Here is a 23012-nt window from a genome sequence, read left to right on the forward strand (position 1 = left end):
TATATATATATATATATATATATATATATATATATATATATATATATATATATATATATATATATATATAAAATGTGTGTGTGTTATTTTGACACAGTATATTTAATAGCCAGGATGTTCTCTGACTAGTATAACCTCACATTTGTTCATTTATATAGTTCACCTTTTGATGGAGGCCTTCACTCACCATCTGAGCCGAATCTCCCAGCATTTCTACTTCATACCAATACACTTTGATCTGTTCCACTTGGTAGAGATTGACCAGACCTTAGCTGAATGCTCTGTTCTCTGTCTCATCCCTATCTCAACAACTGGTGTAGTATTACAAATAAACCATATATTTATTAAAGTGAAGTGTTACTGATCTTTACTCTCAGAAATTCTGCAAGGAAAAATTCGCTGAATCTAATGTTCAATTTCCATTGTCTGTTCATCATTGACACTTTCCCCAAAAATATCATTAGTTATTAGTTATCATTAGTGACTATCACATCAAAACATGAAATACTTTACTTTATTGAATTTGCCAAAAATAAAAGTGAAATTCATTTGCTTGACATTTCAAAGCCACAATCAGTAACTAGCATCTTAATTCCACTGGATACTCAGGTTTCCTCCCATCTCTGAAAAACATGACCGAAGGGCATTGGCTATGCTAAATTGCCTTTAAGTGTAAATGAGTGTGAATGTGCATGGGGATGGTGCTCTGCAATGGACTGGTATCCCCTCCAGGTCATGTTCCAACCTCATGCACATTTTTCCTGGGATAGACCATGACCCTGACCAGCATAGAGCAGTTACTGAATATCAATGAATGAATGAATGAATAGGCCGCATAGTATTGTACCTTACATATGTTTTAAATGTAAGGGTTCTCAGTCTGTGACCTTTCTGCTGATTTCTAACACATATTAGTTAACATTAAACATTATATAATATCCAATTAAACAGCACTTTTTGAACACCTGCTTCACTGACCAAAGTTTCTTTTGCTTGTGTATTTCTCTGTGGCACTATACAAAAAGAATGTCCTATTTTTAGGACCACTTTGTTGGGAAATCCCATGGGTAACTATGTGCACACTTAGTATTTCACGCTGATACTTCTGCTTGGAGCTTCATCTTAGGACTGAGTCTTTAAAGTATACAGAGATAGAAATGTAATGCTTTATAATCCCAATATCTGGTGTCACCCAGAGAAGAATTGGTTCCCCTCAAGGTTTGGTTCTTCTCCAGGTTCCTCTGGTTCATCTCAACTTTTATTCTCATGTTGTTTTGCCTTGCAATTGTCACTACTGTCTTACATTATAGTGGAAGTTACCAGTGTTATGGATTTAGTCCTCAATGATCATTAAAATGAAATATTTTCCTGGCTTGACTTCCATTTATAGAGAGCTAATTATAATTCTAGCCTTGTGATGGACTGGCATCCCATTCGGGGTGTATTTCTGCCTCACACAAAGTGTTCAGCAATATTGTGTCTATGTCAAAAAGAACAACTATGAATCACTCTTTAAAAGTATTCATATTTTAATTAAGAGATGGAGGTTAACAAAGCACGGCCATCATTTAGTTCTGTATGTGCAGTAAAACTTTCTATAATAGAATTTTGAAAATAGTGAATCCCAAGAGCATATGAACAATATACTATACTTGTTTTTGAAAGAAAAAAATTTAAATGTGAAAAAGTTGGATTTTCTTCCACAAGTCTTTTAGTTGTTAAAGAAAAAATATTATCCTTCTAAGAAAGTCCCAGCAAGGGCAGTTTAAGGGCAGGTCCAATTGTTTTTGTGGTGAGTATTGATAAAGGTTTAGATGCCATATCCTCATCTTCTGCCTTTTAGAGAGAGTGGAAGTGTAAGAATACAAGAATGTATATTCTTGATAATGAATATAGGGAGCACAGTGGCTTAGTGATTAGCATGTTTGCCTCACACCTCCAGGGTTGAGGGTTTGATTCCCACCACAGCCCAGTGTGTGGAACTTACATATTCTCTCTGTGATTCAAGAGTTTCCTCCCCAGTCCAAAGATATGCATTGTTGGCTGAGTGTCAGTAGTGTATGAATGGGTGTATGTGTGTGATTGGGCCCTGCAATGAATTGGCACCTTGTCCAGTGTGTCTCCTGCCTTGTGCCCTATGCTCCCTGGGATAGGCTCCAGGTTTGCCGCGACCCAATAAGGATAAAGCAGTACAAAAAATCAGTGGATAGATGGATTGCGAATATAGAATCCCAGTTGCTTGTTTAGATATGGGCTTGACATGTTTTGTGCAATGTTTGCCAGTCACAGCAACAACAGTCACTGTTACAAAGCAACACATGCTTTGAGTAAAGTGTGATTAAATGTAGACATATATCCCAAATCAACTATATTTATCAAACTGTGTGGGTGCTTGCCAATTTTCAGTTAATGAAATGTATGAAACAACAAACGTCAGTTTTTATAGAGTTTATTTAGCAGGTAAGGGGCATTGAAGGTATGTAGCAGCATTACTGGGTAGGGTTGATGGGTATGCCAGGAAGAAAAGCTGGGGGCAGGCAAGACCTCTTCTATCACATGGTTAGCTCCTGAAGATAGATATACACATAAACATTATTTCATGTGAATAAGAAGAAGCGCAGCAGTCCTGGAGAATAATCTCCTGCAACAGTACTATATTTACATAGCCGTTTAAGAACATGTACTGTGAAACAAGTGATGTCTTACCATAATAGCATTGACAATATCGTTCTTGTTGTGACGTAGTGCACGGACAGCTTTAGCACGAGCCACATTAGCTTGTGCCATTACCAGCTCTATATCTCTCTGTTCCAGTCCACTCTCATCCACCTGATAGAGAGAAAGCAATTGGTTTTTTGTCCATTTTAGGCAAGTGGAGACTTAAACAGCACACAGTGGTGTATCAGAGTAGGTTACTTATATAGAAGTGGCCAAATGGAATTACAGTATCGTCATTCGCTCCAGGATTTCCCGATTTTGCTGTCGCAGAACACGCATTCAGCCAAATCCTTATTTGGTTCATGTGTGTCAAACATGAGTAAAGCTAAAAGGTCTCGCTTGTCAACAAACATCACAGGAGAAAAAACTGTGCAAAACAATTTCATGCAATTGTAATTTCACCAATTCAAGTAGTTTTCTGAAGAAAAAAAAGCACAAAAAACTCTGCAAGTTGCATCACAAATTTTGACAAAAGCCACAGCAAAATCAAGCATTTTTGACTGCAACAATCACAAATTAAAAAAAAAAAATCAGCGAAATTGTATGGCCTGTATAGTATATTATTTGAGGTATAGGAGAAAGGCCATGCACAAAAGATGGCAGTGGCTCAAAATAAAAATCTTTCTAAATTTGCTTCTTCATTGTACCAATTATATTTCAATAAACTTCATGAAAGTCAAGTTACCAGGGAGTAATTATAAAGACAGTATCAGTACCTCCTCTTCTTCCTCACTCTCCTCTTTAATGGTGAGACTGGGCATGATGTCAGGGGTCAGAGGAGAAGGATCAAGGGGAACCTTAAATTTCTCCGCTGCAGCCTTGTGCACTTGTTGTGACAGGTCCTCAATCTGTAACAGAAGCAATGGGGAATGATGTTTTTTTTTGATGAATTTAAAGTTTCTCTTGCATTTAAAGTTTAAAGAAATGTAAAGTTTCTCTTACAAGCCTACACTATATGTAGTGCTTGTCAAAAATAAATTGTAGATATGTCATCAACTGGCGACTGCAGTCCGGATGCAGACCCAGCAAATTATTTCAGTGGACTGAACTGGGTGCTTGAAGCAGAACTCCGAAACATATGAATAAAACAACTGTCTACATTTCAGTGACTAGTTTTCTAAACATGAACCAGCACGGCTTCTGTAGCAGATCTTCTGTTCTGATATAACCAATCATTGAGAAGTTCACAAATACAGAATGTTTAAGGATGATTGGACAGAGAAGTATGTGATTATTCTGTGTCAGATTCAAAATATCTCATCTGGCACTTACAAAAGTGGTAATGTTAAGCACTACTATAAAACAACACATAACCACTTTAAATGATCTTATCTTATCGATAACTATTAAGCATTAAAATGTACATGTTGTAATGTTAGTTGCTTATCTAAACCTTTGTACACAAGGACTTTTATGTAACAAATTTTATTTGAACACCATTAAACTTAATAGTCCAATGCCTTCCAATGAAAGTAAGTTGCAAAAATGATCAAAAGTTAATCAAAATGCTAACCTTGGCCTCCCCAAAGACTATGTAGATATCTGATGCAGGGCTTTTGAAGACATCTGGGCGAGTAATAACAAATAGGATATTCTTGGACTTCCGGATAGTAATCCGTGTAACTCCATGAATCTGTTTTAAGCCAAGCTTAGACATAGCCTTGATAACACACCCAAAACAAGAAAGAAAAATATTTTTTATTATTTTTTTGCTGAATGAGCAAGAAAAGGCATTATTGTGTTAGAAACTTTGTACAAGGCTAATTAGTAAGGTCTCACGTACCTTTCGTGCCTTTTTCTCACTTCGACTCTGCTTAGTTTTGCTCACTGACTCATCAGCTGTAGAATGTGATATCTGAGAGAGATTAAATTAGAAACATTTAGTTATAAATGTATTCCTTTTGCACTCAATTTCTTTGTATTTTAAAACAGGACATGGCTTTCCTGAATAAACACAAATTATACACGTACTTGCGGCTCTGAGGTTTTCAAGAGGCTTCTGTTTGGCTCTTCCAGCTCAGGAATTGATCCATCGCTGTCTGTTTCATTACATGAGCCTACTTTATAATTGAGACATAGAGATAGAGACAGAGTAAACTTTATTATTATTATTATTATTATTATTATTATTATTATTATTATTATTATTATTATTTTAATCAAAGATTTAGTGCGAGTGCCTCATACTCTTAAAGTTGAATAGGCATGATTATTGAAAATGACAATAAAGACAGACTTGCAGTTGACTGTCAAGAAGACATACTGGTATTTTTTAAGGAGAGATCCAGTTCTTTAGAGGCCTTTGTTCTGTAGTTGATTGAACACCCGTCCTGGTGATCAGTGTGCTTTTCAGTTGGATTTTGTCTTGTTTGCACAGGGAAATTTAATGCAGAGGTGATGCATGGTAATATCTCTCTTTCATTGCTTGAGCTTGATTTTCTGTGAGCAGGACTACTATCTCTGTGTCCTATACATCGAGTGGGGCGGGTTTGAGGACTTTTAGGTGATTCTGGTCTGTGTTCCATGCATACTGCTTAAAAGAACCATAAAAATCATACATTTTTCCACATTTAACCATATATATGCAGAAATTAATTTGACACAATACTGCTTCTGTACATTTAATAAACAATAGCACAGTAACAGTGATTTGAAATACAACATACCTTCAGGTTTCTCTTGTCTGCTAGTCTTTGCCTTTGAGCCTGACTGCTCATTCACATTTTGATGTGTATCTTGTATTGGACGTAAGACTGTTAATTCTTCCTCAGACTCAACATCTGGATGTTCCATATTTATCACTTGAAGAGGGCTCTGTGATTCATCTTGATACAGTCTATCATTTAGTGCTGTTTCAGTTTGAGTGAGGAGACTGTGTATTTGAGAACTGTTAAATGAAGACTGGGACTCTTGTATAGGTGCAGGAAGGTCCTCCTCCAACACATCTGTGGATGAGCAAGAAGCAGGATGTCTGCTGAGTTCTGAGATTTCTTCTACAACAGTTAAGGAGGACCTGACGTTGTTATCACTGGCATCTTGTGTGCTTTTGTGTGATTCCATTCCTTCTAAGGTGCCATGATAAAGTGCATCTTTCGGATCTGAATTGCCACTCAAAACACCATTTGAGTCAGTAGAACCCACTGATTCTGTCAAATTGAGGTTTCTTTCAAGAGTATTGGAGCTGGAGACTGCAGGGTGGAATATGGGTTGAACTTGTGTTTTCTCTCCTCTAGCATCATTTGTGTGTATTTGCTGTTGAGTTTCTGGAGTATATGTGTTACTCTGAAAACATGTATCATTTGCAGAAGTTTGAATTATTTCAGTCTCAGGTATACTGTCTTTATTATTGATGTCTTCCTTTTTCTCCAGGGCAGCAATCATTTTGCTGTTGTCAGAGGTGACAGGTTCCTTTGGTATCATGCTATTTGAAACAGTGTTTCCCCTACCACAGTTAACTATGGTGGTATTCAGTTCTATATTTTCAGTTTCAGTCTTACTTGATTTCTGTGAGACTTCAGTGTCCTCTTTTCTCAGTTCCAAAACTTTAGTATTCTCTCTGACATTTTCATTTGCCTCCTCTTTTGGGTGTGATTCCACAGCCTTCTTATCCTCCTTTTCCTTGAGTGCAATACATACACTTCTCTCAGTCTTTGGTTCAATTTGTTTGTCAGCCACTTGACTACAATTCAGCTGAAGCCCAAAATTCAGCTGATTTTCATATTTTGTAATGTTAGACTGTATGGTATCTAGATTTGATGCCCCAGTTATAACCCCCTTATTAGAGCAGGTAGCTGTCTCTTTGTGTATCAGAGACTTGTCAGAAGAGGAAATTGCAAGTTTTGATTCACTTGATTTCTTTTTGTGGTCAAAGTTGCCAAATGACCCCCCTGCTAGTTTAAATACAGGCTTGTTTTCTAAGACTATTGAATCAGTATTTATCAGGCCCATTTGTTTAGAAGTTTCATGAATTTTTATGTCACTTGATTGGTCTGATATGTTCTTTGTTGTGATTGGCCTACAGAGATCATTTTGTTTGTACAAAGTGGTAGAACCTAAAACCGATACTTCGTCATATTCTTGAGCTGATTCCATGACTTCTGGTCCCTGTTTAGGCAAAATGTCAGGGCTTACGTCTATAAATATTTTTGATGTGGCTTCCCCAGGAATGTTAAACTCTGTTTCAGTGGTCTGGTCTTTCTCATCTTTCTCATTGTGTGAAAGGATATTTAATGGCATACACATTGATTGTGCAGCTGGGGTACTCGGTGAACAGCTCTTTTCTGGGTTGTTCCATGTGATTTCCTGAATATTTTCCGGATGGCATTGTATAAGTGCATTATTCTCTGGATTCTGGAGGTTGTTTGCATCATCCTCACCCCCTCCTGCCTCTGAAAGGTCCTCAATGGATTTCCAAGTAGACAGATTTGACTCCAGCATACCAGTCTCATTATTTGCCATCTTTTCTGGCACGTCACAGTAGCTGTTGTTGTCCTCAAGGTCACCCATGATGTTATCTTGAGCAGAAATATTGGGAGTTACAGATAGCCCCTTATTGTGCAGTGATCCACCTATCTCACACATAAGCAAATTCTCTGGCTTAAAGTCACAGCATGCATCTAAAGACAAGGGCTTGTCTGGAGCCCATTCTTCAGAAGAAACACTCTTTTCTGTTATGCTACTTTGGGAGTTCTCTTTCTTTGGTGAGATGGCAATGCTGTAAGTAGAAGAGGACATATTTAGGGAGCCAACACTTATATCATCTGTGCTATGTTGATTTTCGGTCAGGTTGTCTTGGTCAAGAGACTGTTCAGTTGGGGAAATGTCAGCAGGAGTTAAGTTATCTGGTACTTCAGACAGTTCGGGATAGGCACAAACTGGAATGTTTGTGGGGCTACAATCATCTTTAGGATAGAACAACAAAGGGACTCCCTTGTTGAGATCATTGGTTGCTGTCTCATCAAGCTGGAGTGAGGTATTCATGAATTCAGAGTTATTTCCATTTTTCTGATCTAGATCTTTATCATCCTGAATATTTATCTTATTATCTATGCCTGCTGCTGTGGCACCAAGCACACAAAGGACTGGTTTAGTGTATGTTTCTGATACTTCACCTAGTTCTGCTGAGCTTGTCTGATTTTCTGAGCCTTGAATTTTTGTATGAAGACTTTGTTGAGACACCGCACTGTATGCATTGTCTGTTTCTTCTGCATTTTGGAGATCTGTGCTCTGTTTATTCTCTTCACTTTGTTTCCTAATATCACTTGAGGAATCTAGTCTCTTTGCACATTCAGCCTTTAAATTAGGTATGCTTATGTCTTCAGCATGTGCTGTGCAGACTACCATATGTTGCTGAACTAATGAATTTGATGGCCCAGAGGATCCAGAGGAAATCTCCATTTCACTTTCACTTCCAGAGGATTCTGATCGTACATGGCTTTCTGACTCTACATGGTCATCTTGTGCAGTAAATTGCTGTGCAAGCTCAGCATGTCTCTCTATGCTGTGCAGGTGGTCATCTTCATCTCCATTACAAGAGGTGGAATCAATTGACTCTTCTGTGTCATCCTGATAAGCAAATGACTCATCTACTCCATCGTTAATTGAGTTCTCAGAAAGTGAATTTAGGAAAGAGGCAGAGGTGTCCTCTTCATTTGGATCATCAACACCCCTTGCTCCAATCTTTATGGCTTCAACTTGCTGTTCCAAATCACTGTCATCATTTATGTCCACATCTACATCTTCATCATCATATTCATCCACATCCCCCTCTTCTTCTCCAGCAGCATATGCATCAACATCATTTTCTGGCTCCTCATCTGTAGGGAATAATGTTATTTCCATTGAATCTGCCTGGAATATCAAGCTGGCGTGGACCGGCAACATCGATGCAGGAATCATCCCCTCTCCACCAGGTCCATCATCCCTGGAGCACTCATGGAAGAACAGAGCAGATGATCCCATCTCACTATACAAGCTGTTATTATCAGTGTCTGAAATCTCTGAAGAACAAGTGGCAGGGGTCAGACTGCCTGTCTCTAAAGTGGTTGAAGCTGCTGCCTGCTGGTGACTGAAAGGAGAAGAACATGCCAGATCCAAAGGAAAGTCCTCTTCAATGCTTAGAGGGGCATCATGTTTGGCAAAGTGCTCTGAGATACAGTCATTAAAGTCCAGCTCTAGCTCCTGATCTGGATCATCCAAAGGCTGTGATATGTTAGTGGTTCTTGGAATTTCTACCTGGACTGGAGTGTCCTCGGATCCCCCTCCCTCATGTATTGAGTCTGTGGTTCTACCACTGCTGCTCCTGTGTGGGGAAACATTCTCTGTCACCCAATGAGGCCTACAAGTCTCTCTCTTTATCATTTCCTCAACATGTTCCTCACTCTCAGCCAACTCTGGCATGACAGGTTTATACAGACAGTGCTCCTTTTCAGCAACGAGTCTGTCATCTCCCAGTTCATCCCCAATCTCAGAAAGAGAGCCCACATAGCAGGCAGGGATCTCTTGCAATTCAGCTTCAGCAGTCAAATTAGGTGAACAGGAGTGAGAAGTGCCAGAATTGTAGGAGGAGGTCCAACTGCCACCTTCAGCAGTAACATAGGATCCAGATGGAGAAGTGGGAGGGGAGCACAGATCAGACTCATCTGTTGGTGAACCAGGACCTGTGCTTGGACTGCTTGGTTGCCATTGTTGTTTAAGATGTGAGCAATAGGCCATCTTAATTGGGGTGGAAGGGGCTGTGTAATAACGATCTGGATCAAGTCCAGGAAGGACACCAATGCGTTGAGGATCAACTGGATAGGAGGGCTCGGAGAAGGACAAGGAAGGCACTTCACCCTGAGATAGAGACAGTGTATCTCCTTCATCATCTGGGAAAAAGGTGCTGCTTTCAGTCAGCCCAGTATCTGCTGATTTGGGTTCTAGAATTGGGCATTCAAGTAGCTGATCTAAACTTCTCTCTTGTTCAGGGGTCTTAACCTGTTCAGATTTTTCAATCTCTTGACCAGTATCAAGTTTAATTTTCTCCTCTACCCTAATCTGTCTCTCCACCAGAAGAGTAGAAGTATCTGAGTGAGGGGGTTCTGAACTGGATGATTCTTTACTTGTCTTTTTGTCTGTAGGCACACCAATCTGTGTCTCCAGGTTTTTCAGTAATGCTTCTTGCCCCATAACAACCCTTGCATCCATGGACTCAGGTTCTTGGTAGTCACTCTCCACTTCAGCTCCAGTTAGAACTTTAATCCTCTCCATTTTCACTGGCCCCCGTCTGCATCCAACTCTTCCAAACCGCCCTGTTAGCCGGCCTACTGTGCGCCCATCTGATTCAAAGCTGGCACCCTCTGGTTGAGGTCGAGTGGAAGTGTTTGGTTTAGACATGACCAAGCGAGGTCCAAATGGAGAAGTACATTGTGGGGAGAGCTTGGGTGGAGTGCTTGGAGATGGACTGGAGGCACTGTCAGTTGGAGTAGAGGCTGTGGAGCTTGAGGTTTGCCTCGACAAATCTGAAAAAGAGGGTGATAATAAATTTAGGAAATATTTAAGCAACAACTTTGAGTGCCTTCTTCAGTAAATCAAAAATAAATTATTTTGTGTAAAGGGAAAACAATGACCTTTAGGTGAGCTGCTTGTGGTGTTGTACATTTATATTACTTCCTGATACTGCAGGCATGAATGCCTACTCAGTAAAGTCATCAAAATGTCACATAAAATATTCAGTATATGACATGAAAAGGTCATCTAAACTGAAGTAGTTTGGCTGGAGTGGTTTGGGTAGCATTTAATAAACCTAAAAAATCAATAGTAAATAAAAATAGCAAAGATTCTGTAGACTCAGTGAGTTCCTTATGCTTTCAATCAGTTTGTTAATGAATAAGTTTATAGAAGGAGGAGCACTAATTGAGTCCCTATAGTGAGACCACATTATAGTAGATTTCAGCCGTCTAGGTTTAAATAAATTTTGAATTTGCACTCCAGAAATGAATATTGCCTAAATATTACAAAAAAACAAAACAAAGCAATGTATTGATAAAGAAAAAAGGCCATAAGGGGTGATGTAAACCTTTTTCACAATGTTTGTGTTTGGCCGATGCCATCTTAGTGCTCTTTTTTGCAATATTCACTTTACAGTAGCTGATTGGGACAGAATGATATACTTTTGACAACATTTGGACATGGACGTTCAGTTAGAATGAGCAAAAAATCAGTTTGGCTGAAGTGGTTTGGGTAGCATTTAATATACAAAAAAATCAATAGTAAATGGCAAAGACTTTGTTGACTTAGTGAGTTTCAATCAATCAGTTTATGAATGAATGCGTCACGAAATCAACAAATCAACTTTGACAACCAAATTTAGTCCTCCATCTCCACATTAAGCCATCCCAAAATATCCTAAAAGCACAAAACCAAATATCAAATATAGCACTTAAAATAATTATATATTTTATTAACAGTCATATGGACTCGTGTTGCATGATTTCAAATTTGAATAAATGATTTCAGTCTATACAAAAAAGAAACATTTTTAAACTCATATTTTAACAGCCATGACTTGACTTGAATTTGGAATTGGGTTTAGCAACTTGAAAAGTCTCAGGACCCTTACTTTTTAAATCAAATATATCATGAAACTATTTTATCAGCTGAATAGTGAAGTAGCATTGATAAACTCTACATAATATTTTCCCATTTTGGTCCAGGTTGAGAATAGCCCAACATGCAAGAGAGTCTCTTTAAATTTGTGCTACACACCAGCAGCTTTGAAGAGAGAATTTCCAAAGAGGACTATTTGACTTATCTCATCACTCTAGAGAGGGTAGTGATGGTGTAAAGAGCTTGGTTAGATAGTGAGAAGCAGCACTTTGAATGCCTGTTGAGTAACTGTCTCATGGAAGTAATTCCCTATTCTGCCTGCAAGGCAGACTTAGCCTGACAGCGCTGACAGTAAAAGGAGGAAACTAATTTACTGTCAGCAGAATATTCATGCAGACACACACACACACACACACACGCAATGTATACACAATGTATATGCATATACAGATGGAAAAACCAACATAAAGTGGCATAGTAAGGTGTTGGGATACCACAAACCTACAACATAGCTTCAGTGTACCTTGGTATACATTATACAAGCCTCTGATGAAGATGGTGTGGAGCTCTGTCTAACACGATGATCCAAAATCTCCCATAAATGTTCAACTGTGTTGAGGTCTGGTGAAGGCATTCTAACATTCCTACAAATGTTTTGTTTATGTGCAAACCCATTAGGTATCCAAAAACAAGCTGCAGATCACACCAATTGCTGATTATTTAAGAAACATTCATAATTAAACATTAAACATTAACATTAAGTAATGTAAAGATGGCAGGTGTTTGGCTCAATGGCATTGGTCAACATATCATAAGAACATGCATATACCTGGATGATTGTGCAGTATTTAGAGTATATGGTACACAAATATGGACACCCACAAGCAATTCCTCCATGTGCAGTTGCCAGGGCTGCAGTTTTTTACACAAATTTGGGATAGATTTCGAACAAGGTCAGGCTGGATGAAGCATGTCTGCAGGCGGTATTTTTCTGGGCTAGTGTATAAATAATCAGAGGTTGCCAAAATCTTATTTTAAAAGGAATAATCGAAATTATATCTAATCAATTTCTGTAAAAATATGCCTGGCAAACAAAGGGAACATGTACATGCAGATAGTGTATCTACAGAACCATTTCTGTTATAGTGGGAACTATACACTTACGCAATACTCTGAAATTAAAATCAAAGGCTGTTCATAGTTTTTATGGGGTTTTTTTTTTCAGATAAGGAAAGTTTGGAAATCAAGAGGACCCAAGGGAAAAGATGGACGCAAACAAATATGTTTCTCTCATATACCACCAACATTATTTGGGCTTTTTGTGTGGTAATTCAGATGTAGTTGCTTTGTGTTTTTCCCAGCCTCTGTGTGTGTGTGTGTGTGTGTGTGTGTGTGTGTGTGTGTGTGTGTGTGTGTGTGTGTGTGTGTAGTAGACAGTGCCATAGCTCTGCCATGTGTATACGTATGTTTTGCTGTGGGTGGTTTGTTGTACTTAGTCATGATGCAAAATGATTACATCATACTGTCACACCCGGCGCATGGAGCAACTGTTATAGGGTAGCATGAAAAACAGCACAGCATTGTTGCCAGATTTTGTGTGTGCTTGTGTGTCAGAGAGAGAGAAAGAACGAAAGAAAGAAAAGACCTCTTGCTTTCACAAAACCACAGAGAGCTCCTGCAATGTGCAAGTGATATTGAGGTAGAGGTATATTTGCTCAAGGAGTGCACCAACAGATGCAGCTCTCTCTCTCTCTCTCTCTCTCTCTCTCTCTCTCTCTCTCTCTCTCTCTCTCTCTCTCTTTGTATGCATGACCTCTTTTTTGAATGCCCTTCCCTAGCAAACCCCTGTGGTTTACAAAACAGTATGTGCAGAGGGTGTAAGACACTAAATAAAACATTACTTCTGTTTATATCCACAGGCACGAACAAAAATATTACAACCACAGTCAGCATTAGCCCCCCAATAAAAATCCTCTTGCACCTGCACACTCTGACTTTCAGTGGTGCAGTGACTGAGCAATCTGAGATTTCTTGCTTAGTCACACTCATAACTGCCTTTTATGCAAGTATCCTCTGGATAGTGCATAAAAAGAGGCCACTAAAAAAACCACCCATTTCAGTTGTATTGCATTGTTGGTAATACAGTTCAATTTCTAGTAACCTCTACAGAAGTACTTATAAATTTATTGCTGTGTATGTGTACATACACTCTCTCCCCTGTCAACCACAGCGATACTCATTTATGAGCTCATTTATGTGGAAGAGGCAGATAGCACTTTCCACTTAGCGTTATACGATGTCATTTGACGCAGAATGAGCAGCAGTTGCATTGTGATTGGCCGGCTTGGAAAAAGCACGTGCTAGCATTCACCCTCCCTTTTTGGTAGCTCTCACAAGGGAAAGCTGGCTGGTGGGTAGGATTTAGTAGATGACCAATTTGGGGAGAATATGTAGCCAATAAAGGTACAGCAACAGAGAACGCCCTCAGTAAGACAAAGACTAAAGTCATAGAATCATTCCTATGAATTTCTCTTACTACCACAAATGTTTCTATGTGTAGTAACAGTCTCAGCCCACCCTGAAAACATACTCTGTTTTTGTGTACCCAGTATAAGTGACAGCTGGTAGTGAAATTAGGTGGGAGGGAGAAACTCTAATATCTATCAATATCTCAACAAAGAAACTGTATTAGTGTTGAGCAATGCATTATATCTCATCAAGGGCTGCTGTGGGACTATTACACACACAAACACACTGAAAAGACTGAAAGGCAGTTGTATGTGTTTTCAAATTTTTTTAAGTGTTTCAAAGTCTGTACATCTTTACTGGATTCATCCTGTGTTTCCTACGAATACCAAACAGAGTAAACAGAGACGTTGTAACCCTTTTTTCTGTGTAACTTGAATTTAGATTGAATAATATGTGCTTAATCTATCGATTTTAAGGTTTCCTTCAAACACATTTTGGGGAAAAAGGATAGATCCATAAATAATCCATCTTACTGAACACACTTCTATTTCACATGCAATTTCTTAATCAGTGCTTATGGCGTGTTACAGATTTGTCAGCAAAGCAGGCTGAAAAATATTAGTCCAAACTGAGACCAAATCTAGGGAGCATTTCACTTTGACGTGACGTGACTCAGACAGCCCAAGCTTCACTTCTTCATACTGTTCTGTGTATTTATTTTATGAAAATTTGGGACGCTGTCATGCTTGGTTCCACAAAAATCCAAAATAATCCGCCTTAAGATATTTTTTAGCCAATAATCTGATGCTAAAAAGAAACTTGAATTGATTTTTTTTAATCTTTGAAAGATGATGAGCCAGCCCCTGCTAAGTATAAACAATACTTACAAATAATATATTACAAATGATCTTTAAAAAATTATTCAGACCCTTGCACACCACTGAGAATCAAATTATTAAGCTAGAGTTACCTCATATTCAGATTCCACAGTGCATAATGTTCCTGCCTGTTTGAACTGAATTATAAATCAGTGTATGGCCACATTTATATTTTACAGCTCCTTAGTCCTTAATGCATGTGTGGTGCCAAGAATAAAACACGCACTAATAGGTTTATAGAAGGAGGAGGACTAATTGAATCCCTACAGTGAGACCACATTAGAGTGGATTCCAGCCATCTGGGTTTAAAATAAATTTTAAATTCGCACTCCAGAAATGAATATTGCCTAAATATAAAAAAGCAATGTATTGATAACAAAAAATGCAATAAAGGTTGACATAAGCCTGTTTCTTCATGTTTGTGTTTGGCCGATGTCATCTTAGTGCTCCTCTCTGCAATATTCACTTTACAATAGCTGATTAAGCTACAATGATTTACTTTTGACAACATTTTTAAACGTTCAGTTAGAATTGGCCAAAAACATTCATGCCCAGCATACACTACCACCCCAGACGGCTTCCAGATTAACCCCTAGTTATCTTTGTCCCTACTGTTTGACGTGTCCTGAACTTAGTGTGTGACGTAGTAAGACAAGATAGATTAAGAGAAGGTCAAACAAAAGCAGCTGAGATCCATTTACGTGGTATTTGTCAATCCAAATGCACTCTAGATTGTCTGTAATTTTAAAATGGTCCTTTCAAGCCCCCCAAAAAAGCACCTTTCGTTTTTTGTCTTATCAATGTAATATAATTATTTGGCATGCAGTTAGATCTTGTTACCTTGGATGAAATATGAAGCTGAAAGGATTCCCAAGTGTCAGTATGAACACAGTAGAAACTGTTTTCATAGACAAGAGAATAGAGAGAAGCTGCTATTTTTAGTATTGTTCATTTCTTTTCTAATTATTGATTTCTGATTGATTATTGAAACGATCGCATTAAAGAACCTCTGAACACATACTAGTGCTATGCATTAATCTGTAGCCTGCATGATTCCACTGAGGACTATCTGCTCATCTCATCTAATTTGCTCAGTATACTAAAGATAGTGGTGACACACTGGCACACGAGAGATTTTTTAGGCCACCTCACACACTCACACACTTTTGCCATATTTCGGTCGCTCTATAATAACTTGGTACTCATAAAGACTTTTAAGCATCTGACGTCAAGTATGCCTGCTATCAGAAGGCACTTCCTTGTTTTTACTGCAACACAAGAATCTCATGATGATAAACATCATGTATGGCTCATTACAAATCTAGCGTTTTAGTTATGTAACTATAGTTTATACAAAGTATATATTTTCCACATATTTATATCAATGATCAGAGACCATAATTTTATAATATATTATAGCAGTAGCATAATATAGATCATATTTTTTAGCATCTTTGCTATACCAGAGTATATAGAATATAATATGGAATATATTCCCCTTCTATCATACTGTAGCAACAACATAAGGCAATAATTGCAGTGCTACTAAATAGCTATTAAAGACATTATTGGTGCTGTATTGCCCAAATCTTTATGATCCAAAAGCCAGAATTATTCATTTACATCAAATTTTTGAGCAGGCATTTGTTTTGGCCACTTGTTTGTCAACTAAGGGGTCCTCAGTGATGCTGTGTCATGCTCTAGATGTATTACAGCATCTCTTTTGGGACAATGCTGATGCTGTTTCAGGGTGCGGCCAAATCCAATCTCTCTCTCTCTCTCTCTCTCTCGCTTATTTTGTCCTGAAAGCGGCGCAGGTCCTTCTGTAAGCATCCACACATCCTTATCATATTTCTCTCTCTTTGCTCACATAGCTTATTTTATATTAAAAGCTGCACACTTTGACAAACACTACCATCATCCCAAACTCTCACTGGTTTTATGTTGAATACTGCACACATTCTATAAATGTATTGCTTTCTTTCTCTTTCCCTCCTTATGTTGTCTTGTTGTCTTGTCTCACCTGGTAGCTCTGCGTCCGTGTCCAGCAAGCCTTGTGTATCCCCAGGCATGTTGATCCTTACCCAGCCTCTGACGCACTTGTTAGAAATGGAGGACTGGAACTCAGGAGGCAGCGAATGAGTGCAGGATGTGTTGCTGAGATGCTCTGCTGCTGAATGTGTTTGTGTGTGGGAGAGAGCGAGAGAAAGAGAGAGAGAGAGGCTGCAGAAGGATGGGTGGAATCTGAGAGAGAGCTGCAGTGCTCTCCCTGATTGCAGCGAGTCCTCAGCCCAACCCCTCTCCTTCTCTCTCTCCCTCTCTCTCTCTCCCTCCCTTTCCCTTTCCACCTGCGGTCTCAGAACTTCCACCTCATCCTGTATCACCCTCCCTTGCTCTATCTCTCTCCACTCACCCTCCTTGTCTTTTTTTGTTGCATATCCTCTGCTTTCCTATTCTTCCACCTCCTCTTCCTACTCTTCTCTGTTGTTCTATCACTCAGTCTTCCACCCCCTTTTGCTCGTTTATGCAAGTGGATGATGGAGGATGATGTCAGCAAATTTCTACTTTGTATGTAGGCTGCTGCCTTGCTGGAGGACACAGTGAAAAATGACGAATGTGGTCACAGTGTTATACACAAGCTTTCCTCTTGGAAAACACTTTATATTCTTACTCTTGGAAAAACAATAGTGAAAGAAAGGGAGATTTAGGTTTAGAGCTAGTAGTTTAGTTAGTTAGGGATGTAAAGATCAGATGATTTGGACAGATGCATCAATTTAAAAACCAATGAATAATCACATAAATCGATTATCAATTATAAATGAATATAAATTAATAATTACTTAGAATTGATTATAAATAAAATATCATTAAACAGCAGCAGACAACTGGTGTGTAAAAAAGAATTCATATTACACACATATCATATGTGTAACTACCTTAATAGACTAGCAAGGTTTACAGCCCTATAGGGAGTGTTTTTTTCAAAAATAAAAAAAATACATTAGATTATTTGTTGTTAATATATCTTTGAAGGTGGATTATTTGAGATTTTTATTAAACCAAGTACATCAGCACCACCAGTGGTTGTAAGAAAAGTATACAGAATGGTAAAAGTGAGGTTGGAGCTGATTTCTTTCTAGCTGTTATCTATGAACTTCTGCAATCCAGTCTCACAGAAAAAGCATTTGCATGGAACTTATTTGCAGCACCTACTATACGAGGAATATCAACAGTATGTCACAAGCATATGTTGCATATCAATGTATCAAACTTACAATCACTCAGATTACTCTGTATGCTATTTTCTACTAAGCTTGCTTGGATCAATATGTAATAAATCATTTGACCACCTTTTATGTTGGTGCAGAATGTAGCATTCATGTGAAAGTTTGATACATTGATATACAACGTATGCTTGTTACAGTACGTTGACATTCATTGTAGGGAAGGTGCTGCAAATAAGTAGCATGCGATCATTTTTAAATTTTTTCGTGAGACTGGGTGACGCAGTGACAGTCATGTCAGGTGATTACACAGAGTGACACGACCCTAGATTTGATCTTCATTTGGGCTGATATTTGATCTTCATTTGGACACTTGAGTAACACATTATCAGCAGTGATTGAGAAGGCACATCTGATTTTTTCCCCACCAAAATGCATTTGTCCAGCCAAAGGACATATTACAACGAAGGACAGATGACAGAATTGTATGCTTATGAAAGTTATAGATTGTCTCATGAAACCAGTAGAGGATTAGCAACTTGAAATACTTAGGGAAAAAAATGATGAATGCAGCTGCCTATTTCTTTTTTAGTGTGTGTGTTATAGTTTGCCCCATGTCATTCTTATTATGCATTCGTAAACTTTATGATCTTATACATTAATCAGCCTTAATAGTTTTGATGTCAAAATATCAACATACAGTTGGGTCTATAAGTATTTGGACAGTGACAAATTTTTGACGCAAAAATGGATTTAAATGAACCAGTCAAGATGTGATTGAACTGTAGACATTCAGCTTTAATTCAAAGGATTTAACAAAAAAAATATTGCATTTACTGTTTATGAATTACAGCCATTTTTTTTACAGTGTCCCTCCATTTTCACAGGCTCAAAAGTAATTGGACAAATTAACATAATTATGAATATAAGGATTTTTTTAAATACTTGGACGATCCTTTGCAGTCAGTGAACACCATGGACATCACCAAATGCTGAGTTTCTTCCCTTGAGATGCTTTGCCATACCTTTACTGCAGCCACCTTCAGTTGCTGCTTATTTGTGGGTCTCTCTGCCTTCAGTTTTTTCTACAGTAAGTGAAAAGCATGCTCAATTTGGTTGAGGTCAGGCGACTTCACTCGGCCATTTAAGAACATTACATTTCTTTGCATTAAGAAGCTCTTGGGTTGCTCTTGTGGTATGTTTTGGGTCATTATCCATCAAGTGTTGTCCTATCAGTTTTACAGCATTTGACTGAATTTGAGCAGAACGTATAGGTCTATACGCTTCAGTATTCATCCTGCTACTTCTATCAGCAGTCACATCATCAATAAAAACCAGTGACCCAGTTCCATCTTTGGATCATGAGGCCTTCCTTTCCTTCACCATACTCTTCTCATCCCATCATTCTGGTACAAATTAATCTTGGTTTCATCTGTCCATAGAATCTTTTTATTTTTATTTTTTTTATGTTTTCTAACAAAATCAAATCTGGCCTTACTGTTCCTGAGTGTTACCAGTGGTTTGCTTCTTGAAGTAGACTGTATTTACATTCGTAAAGGTGTCTATTGATTGTAGACTTTGACAATGATACGCCTACCTCCCCCAGAGTGTTCTTGACTTGGCTAGATGTTGTGAAGGGTTTTTCTTCAACAAGGAAAGAATTCTGCGATCATCCACTTTATTTGTCTTCCAGGCCTTTGGTGTTGCTGAGTTCGCCAATGCATTCCTTCTTTTTAAGAATGTACCAAATTGTTTATTTGGCCATTCCTAAAGTTTCTATCTCTCTGATAGGTCTGTTGCTCAAGGAGTGCACCAACAGATGCAGCAGTCCTATTGATGGTCCTAATGATGGCCTCTTTGCATCAACACCTCTTTGGACCGAGTTCCCATGTACAGCTACTAAATGCAAATGTAACACTTGGAATCAATTCCAGACCTTTTTTTATCTCCTTCAATTGTCATGGAGGGACTATGTAAAAATAGAGGGACCATGGACTATGTAAAATGGGGGGACTATGTAAAAAAAAAATGGCTGTAATCCCTTAATGGTTAATGCAATATTTTTGTTACACCCCTTGAATTAAAGCTACACCTCAATCACATCTTGATTGTGTTTCAAATCCATAGTGGTGGTGTACATAGGTAAGATTACAAGAAGTGTGTCAATGTCCAAATACTTATGAACCTGACTGTATATTAGATTTTAGCCCTCCCATCTAATAGCATGACCAGCCATCACTGGTGCTAATGTCTGAGCTCATAGCTCACTAAAAAAAGTGATGATATTTCTTTAAAACACCTGCCACCTAAATTAGGGCAGACTATATCTTTTCCTCAGTGCAGTGGGACGCTGTAGCACAGAACCATTCTGTATGTTTCCACAGCAACTGAGCTGTGTAAAACATTCACAGCATCTTTAGAAAAGAAACAGTGTATGCGGAAAATCCCAATGCTGCCAAGGTTATGGGATTTTCCTAGAGACTACTTTTCAATCCCTCTCTTTCACTTTCTTTTCTAGAGAAATTCTGCAGAGCTGCCAAGCTTTCTGTTCCAAAGCCTTGTTCCAGTTTTCCTGGAAAGTCCCTAGACCTCCTCTCTCTCTCTCTCTCTCTCTCTCTCTCTCTCTCTCTCTCTCTCTCTCTCTCTCTCTCTCTCTCTCTCACACACACACACACACACACACTTACTTAACTGTATTACATGTATAGGCTTTCCCAAACAACTTGCACCCTGATTTGTAATTCAATATTGATTCTCACCTAACATGCCTGATCTGAATTCTCCACAGTGCTAAGTCAATTAGCAATGTGATAGATCGACCACACACAGATAAGCACACAGTATGGTCACATGCAGGCTCAACATTACATCAGCTGAGAAGAGTGACAGCTGTATTACAGTGTTTTTTTTGTTTTGTTTTTACAATCGGTAGGACCCATTTCTCAATACTTAGGTCACTTTTTCAAAATTCGTCTTCGCACAGTTCTCCTAACCAACGTTTAGCTAGGCACAGCAGTTCATTTCATGCCCAGAATGCACTAAAACTACCAAAACACTTCATACATGTCTCAAATCAACTCATTCTTCTACAAATCTAGCAAAGTTTGTCACTCATAAAACAATGACCTAAAAACACTAATACCACAATGTTTTTTTCTTTTTTTTGAAAAACATGACACTATCTACTGTTTAGAATTTACTGCAGTACATATTATAGGAATAAATCAGACATGATGCAATATGGTTCAATAAGTTTTATTCCACCGTTTTTGATAACCATTTTACGACTGTAGTTTCCTGCACATCAGTGAAAATCCTACATCTCCTGCGATTCTATGAAAATGGAGGGACTCTGTAAAAAAAAAAAAGGCTGTAATTCCTAAATGGTTAATGCAATATTTTTCATTAAACCCTTTGAATTAAAGCTGAAAGTCCACACTTCAATTACATCTTGTTTCATTTTAATCCATTGTGGTGGTGCAGATATAAAAAATGTCACTGTCCAAATACTTATGGACCAGACTGTAATTGTGCTAATTTGTTCCCATAAAAGGTCTCAACTAGAGCCATCGTCGTCATTCGTGACCCAGCTGATCATAGCAGTGTTGAAATAGTTATTAATTAACATTTATTCATTTAGCAGATGCTTTTATCCAAAGCGACTTACAAATGAGAAAATACAAGCAAAGTGGAGAACAATACAAGAAGTGTTACCATACAAGATTTAAAATTGAGTTCTAGAGAAGCAGAATGCACAGAGTAGAGGTGTAAAAGCCAGCGTAAGTGCAGAATGTTTTTTATATATATATATATATATATATATATTATATATATACCTTTGTCTGGCAGTTTAGGTATAAGCAATACAGACAATATTTTTGGGTTTTGGTGTGAAAGTCTATTATACAACGCTCAACTGCCTAATATTATTGTAACCCGACTATACAATAATTCAGAATTATACAAATTATACAAAACAAAAATAATTTTGTTTTGATTGCCATGGCATACAATACACTTTAATGGATTTAAGTAATCCATCCTATTGTCCCACTTGTGTCTGTCTGATGTAAGGACTTTCATTAAGTGGCTGTGCTAAGCAGATTTCAGATGAACCCTGGAGAGAAAGAAAGACAGAGTGGATGAGGATGGTGAAGAGATCCTTTTAAACATGTGAGGGGTCTGATGATGTGGCATGATGTGGCTTCTCCTACGACCTTGCAAGAAGGTGGCTGTACAGTGGAGAGAGACGGCGCCAGGTCTTTGTAAAGGCTGAAGTACATAAGTTAAACAAATAAACAAACAAACATACAAATAAATAAAATGCAAAACATGTACAATACTACAACACTAGTTGTTTCTTTATAATCACAATTATTTTTTTGTCCATGTCTGTAAGTCACTCCTTACAGACATAGGGGAAAGACCTGGAATAAATTCAACATTCACAAAAAATTTTAAGTAGTTGGTGAAATATAGCGTTTTCCATTAAATTATCTATATTTTAGATTTTTATTCTCACTGTTGAAGGTTACACTACAGACATGGCTGTATTACAAAATACCAATAGTGGGTGTGGGGAAAGAATAGCATTTTCCCCTTATAAAATATTAAAATCAGGATGGCTTGGATACAGACAGATTCTAAATATTAATATGTTTTATTAATTTGATTCATTTCCTACCAAATATTAGGCAATTAAAATTTTTTTTTATTCCCCCCCCTCCTCTTACTTCTTGGCTCATGTCAGGTCAAATGCACCATAAGACGTAATTTTCCATAGTGAAAATGAATCCGCCATTTTGAATTTTCTGAAAAAAATACTTTTTTGAATTCCTCCTACATAGTTTGTCTGAGTTTCACTAAAATCGAATCAGATCAAATCGAATGGGTATTTATCACTCGTTCAGTGATAAAATCTCAATGAAAATAAAATTGTTCAGGGCCAAATATTTAAATTGGATTAACTCCAAATTCAAATAATCTCCATCCATTAACTGTTAACATGCTTGTTACTTTAATCCAATATCCTAAACACCCCCCCCCACACACATTTGCCATGCTTAGTAAGCATCTGAATATATAATAATATACCGTTTGCTGATTCATAATCACAAATACCCAGATATAAACCAAA

At 38.0% G+C, this 23012-nt stretch overlaps 1 protein-coding gene across 3 annotated transcripts; it reads right to left on the minus strand.

Moving 5' to 3' along the window:
• Positions 1-2433: 2433 nt before the first annotated feature.
• On the minus strand, positions 2434-17108 carry nacad (NAC alpha domain containing). 3 transcript variants are annotated; one of them, XM_017453230.3, is made up of 9 exons: positions 16675-17108; positions 5385-10217; positions 4982-5251; positions 4690-4775; positions 4502-4573; positions 4232-4378; positions 3435-3566; positions 2707-2829; positions 2434-2567 (listed from the first exon to the last, which is right to left on the minus strand). In XM_017453230.3, exons 1-9 carry the CDS (start codon positions 16721-16723, stop codon positions 2553-2555), a joined length of 5727 nt encoding a protein of 1908 aa, XP_017308719.1. In that variant the 5' UTR covers positions 16724-17108; the 3' UTR covers positions 2434-2552. The 3 variants fall into 3 exon arrangements, with proteins under 3 accessions (XP_017308719.1, XP_017308716.1, XP_017308718.1); XM_017453227.3 differs by having other exon boundaries at positions 4690-4778; positions 16675-17107; XM_017453229.3 differs by having other exon boundaries at positions 4690-4778; positions 4982-5248; positions 16675-17106.
• Positions 17109-23012: the final 5904 nt, after the last annotated feature.

This window comes from Ictalurus punctatus, chromosome 23 (assembly GCF_001660625.3).
Source record: "Ictalurus punctatus breed USDA103 chromosome 23, Coco_2.0, whole genome shotgun sequence".
NCBI classification, from domain to species: domain Eukaryota; kingdom Metazoa; phylum Chordata; class Actinopteri; order Siluriformes; family Ictaluridae; genus Ictalurus; species Ictalurus punctatus.

Coding starts and splice junctions, on each gene's coding strand:
- nacad (XM_017453227.3), bottom strand. CDS start 16,723: ATGCCTGGGGATACACAAGGCTTGCTGGACACGGACGCAGAGCTACCA. Junction 10,218..16,674: donor CACGGACGCAGAGCTACCAG/GTGAGACAAGAC, acceptor CCTCTTTTTCAG/ATTTGTCGAGGCAAACCTCA. Junction 2,830..3,434: donor AGAGTGAGGAAGAAGAGGAG/GTACTGATACTG, acceptor TCTCTCTATCAG/GTGGATGAGAGTGGACTGGA.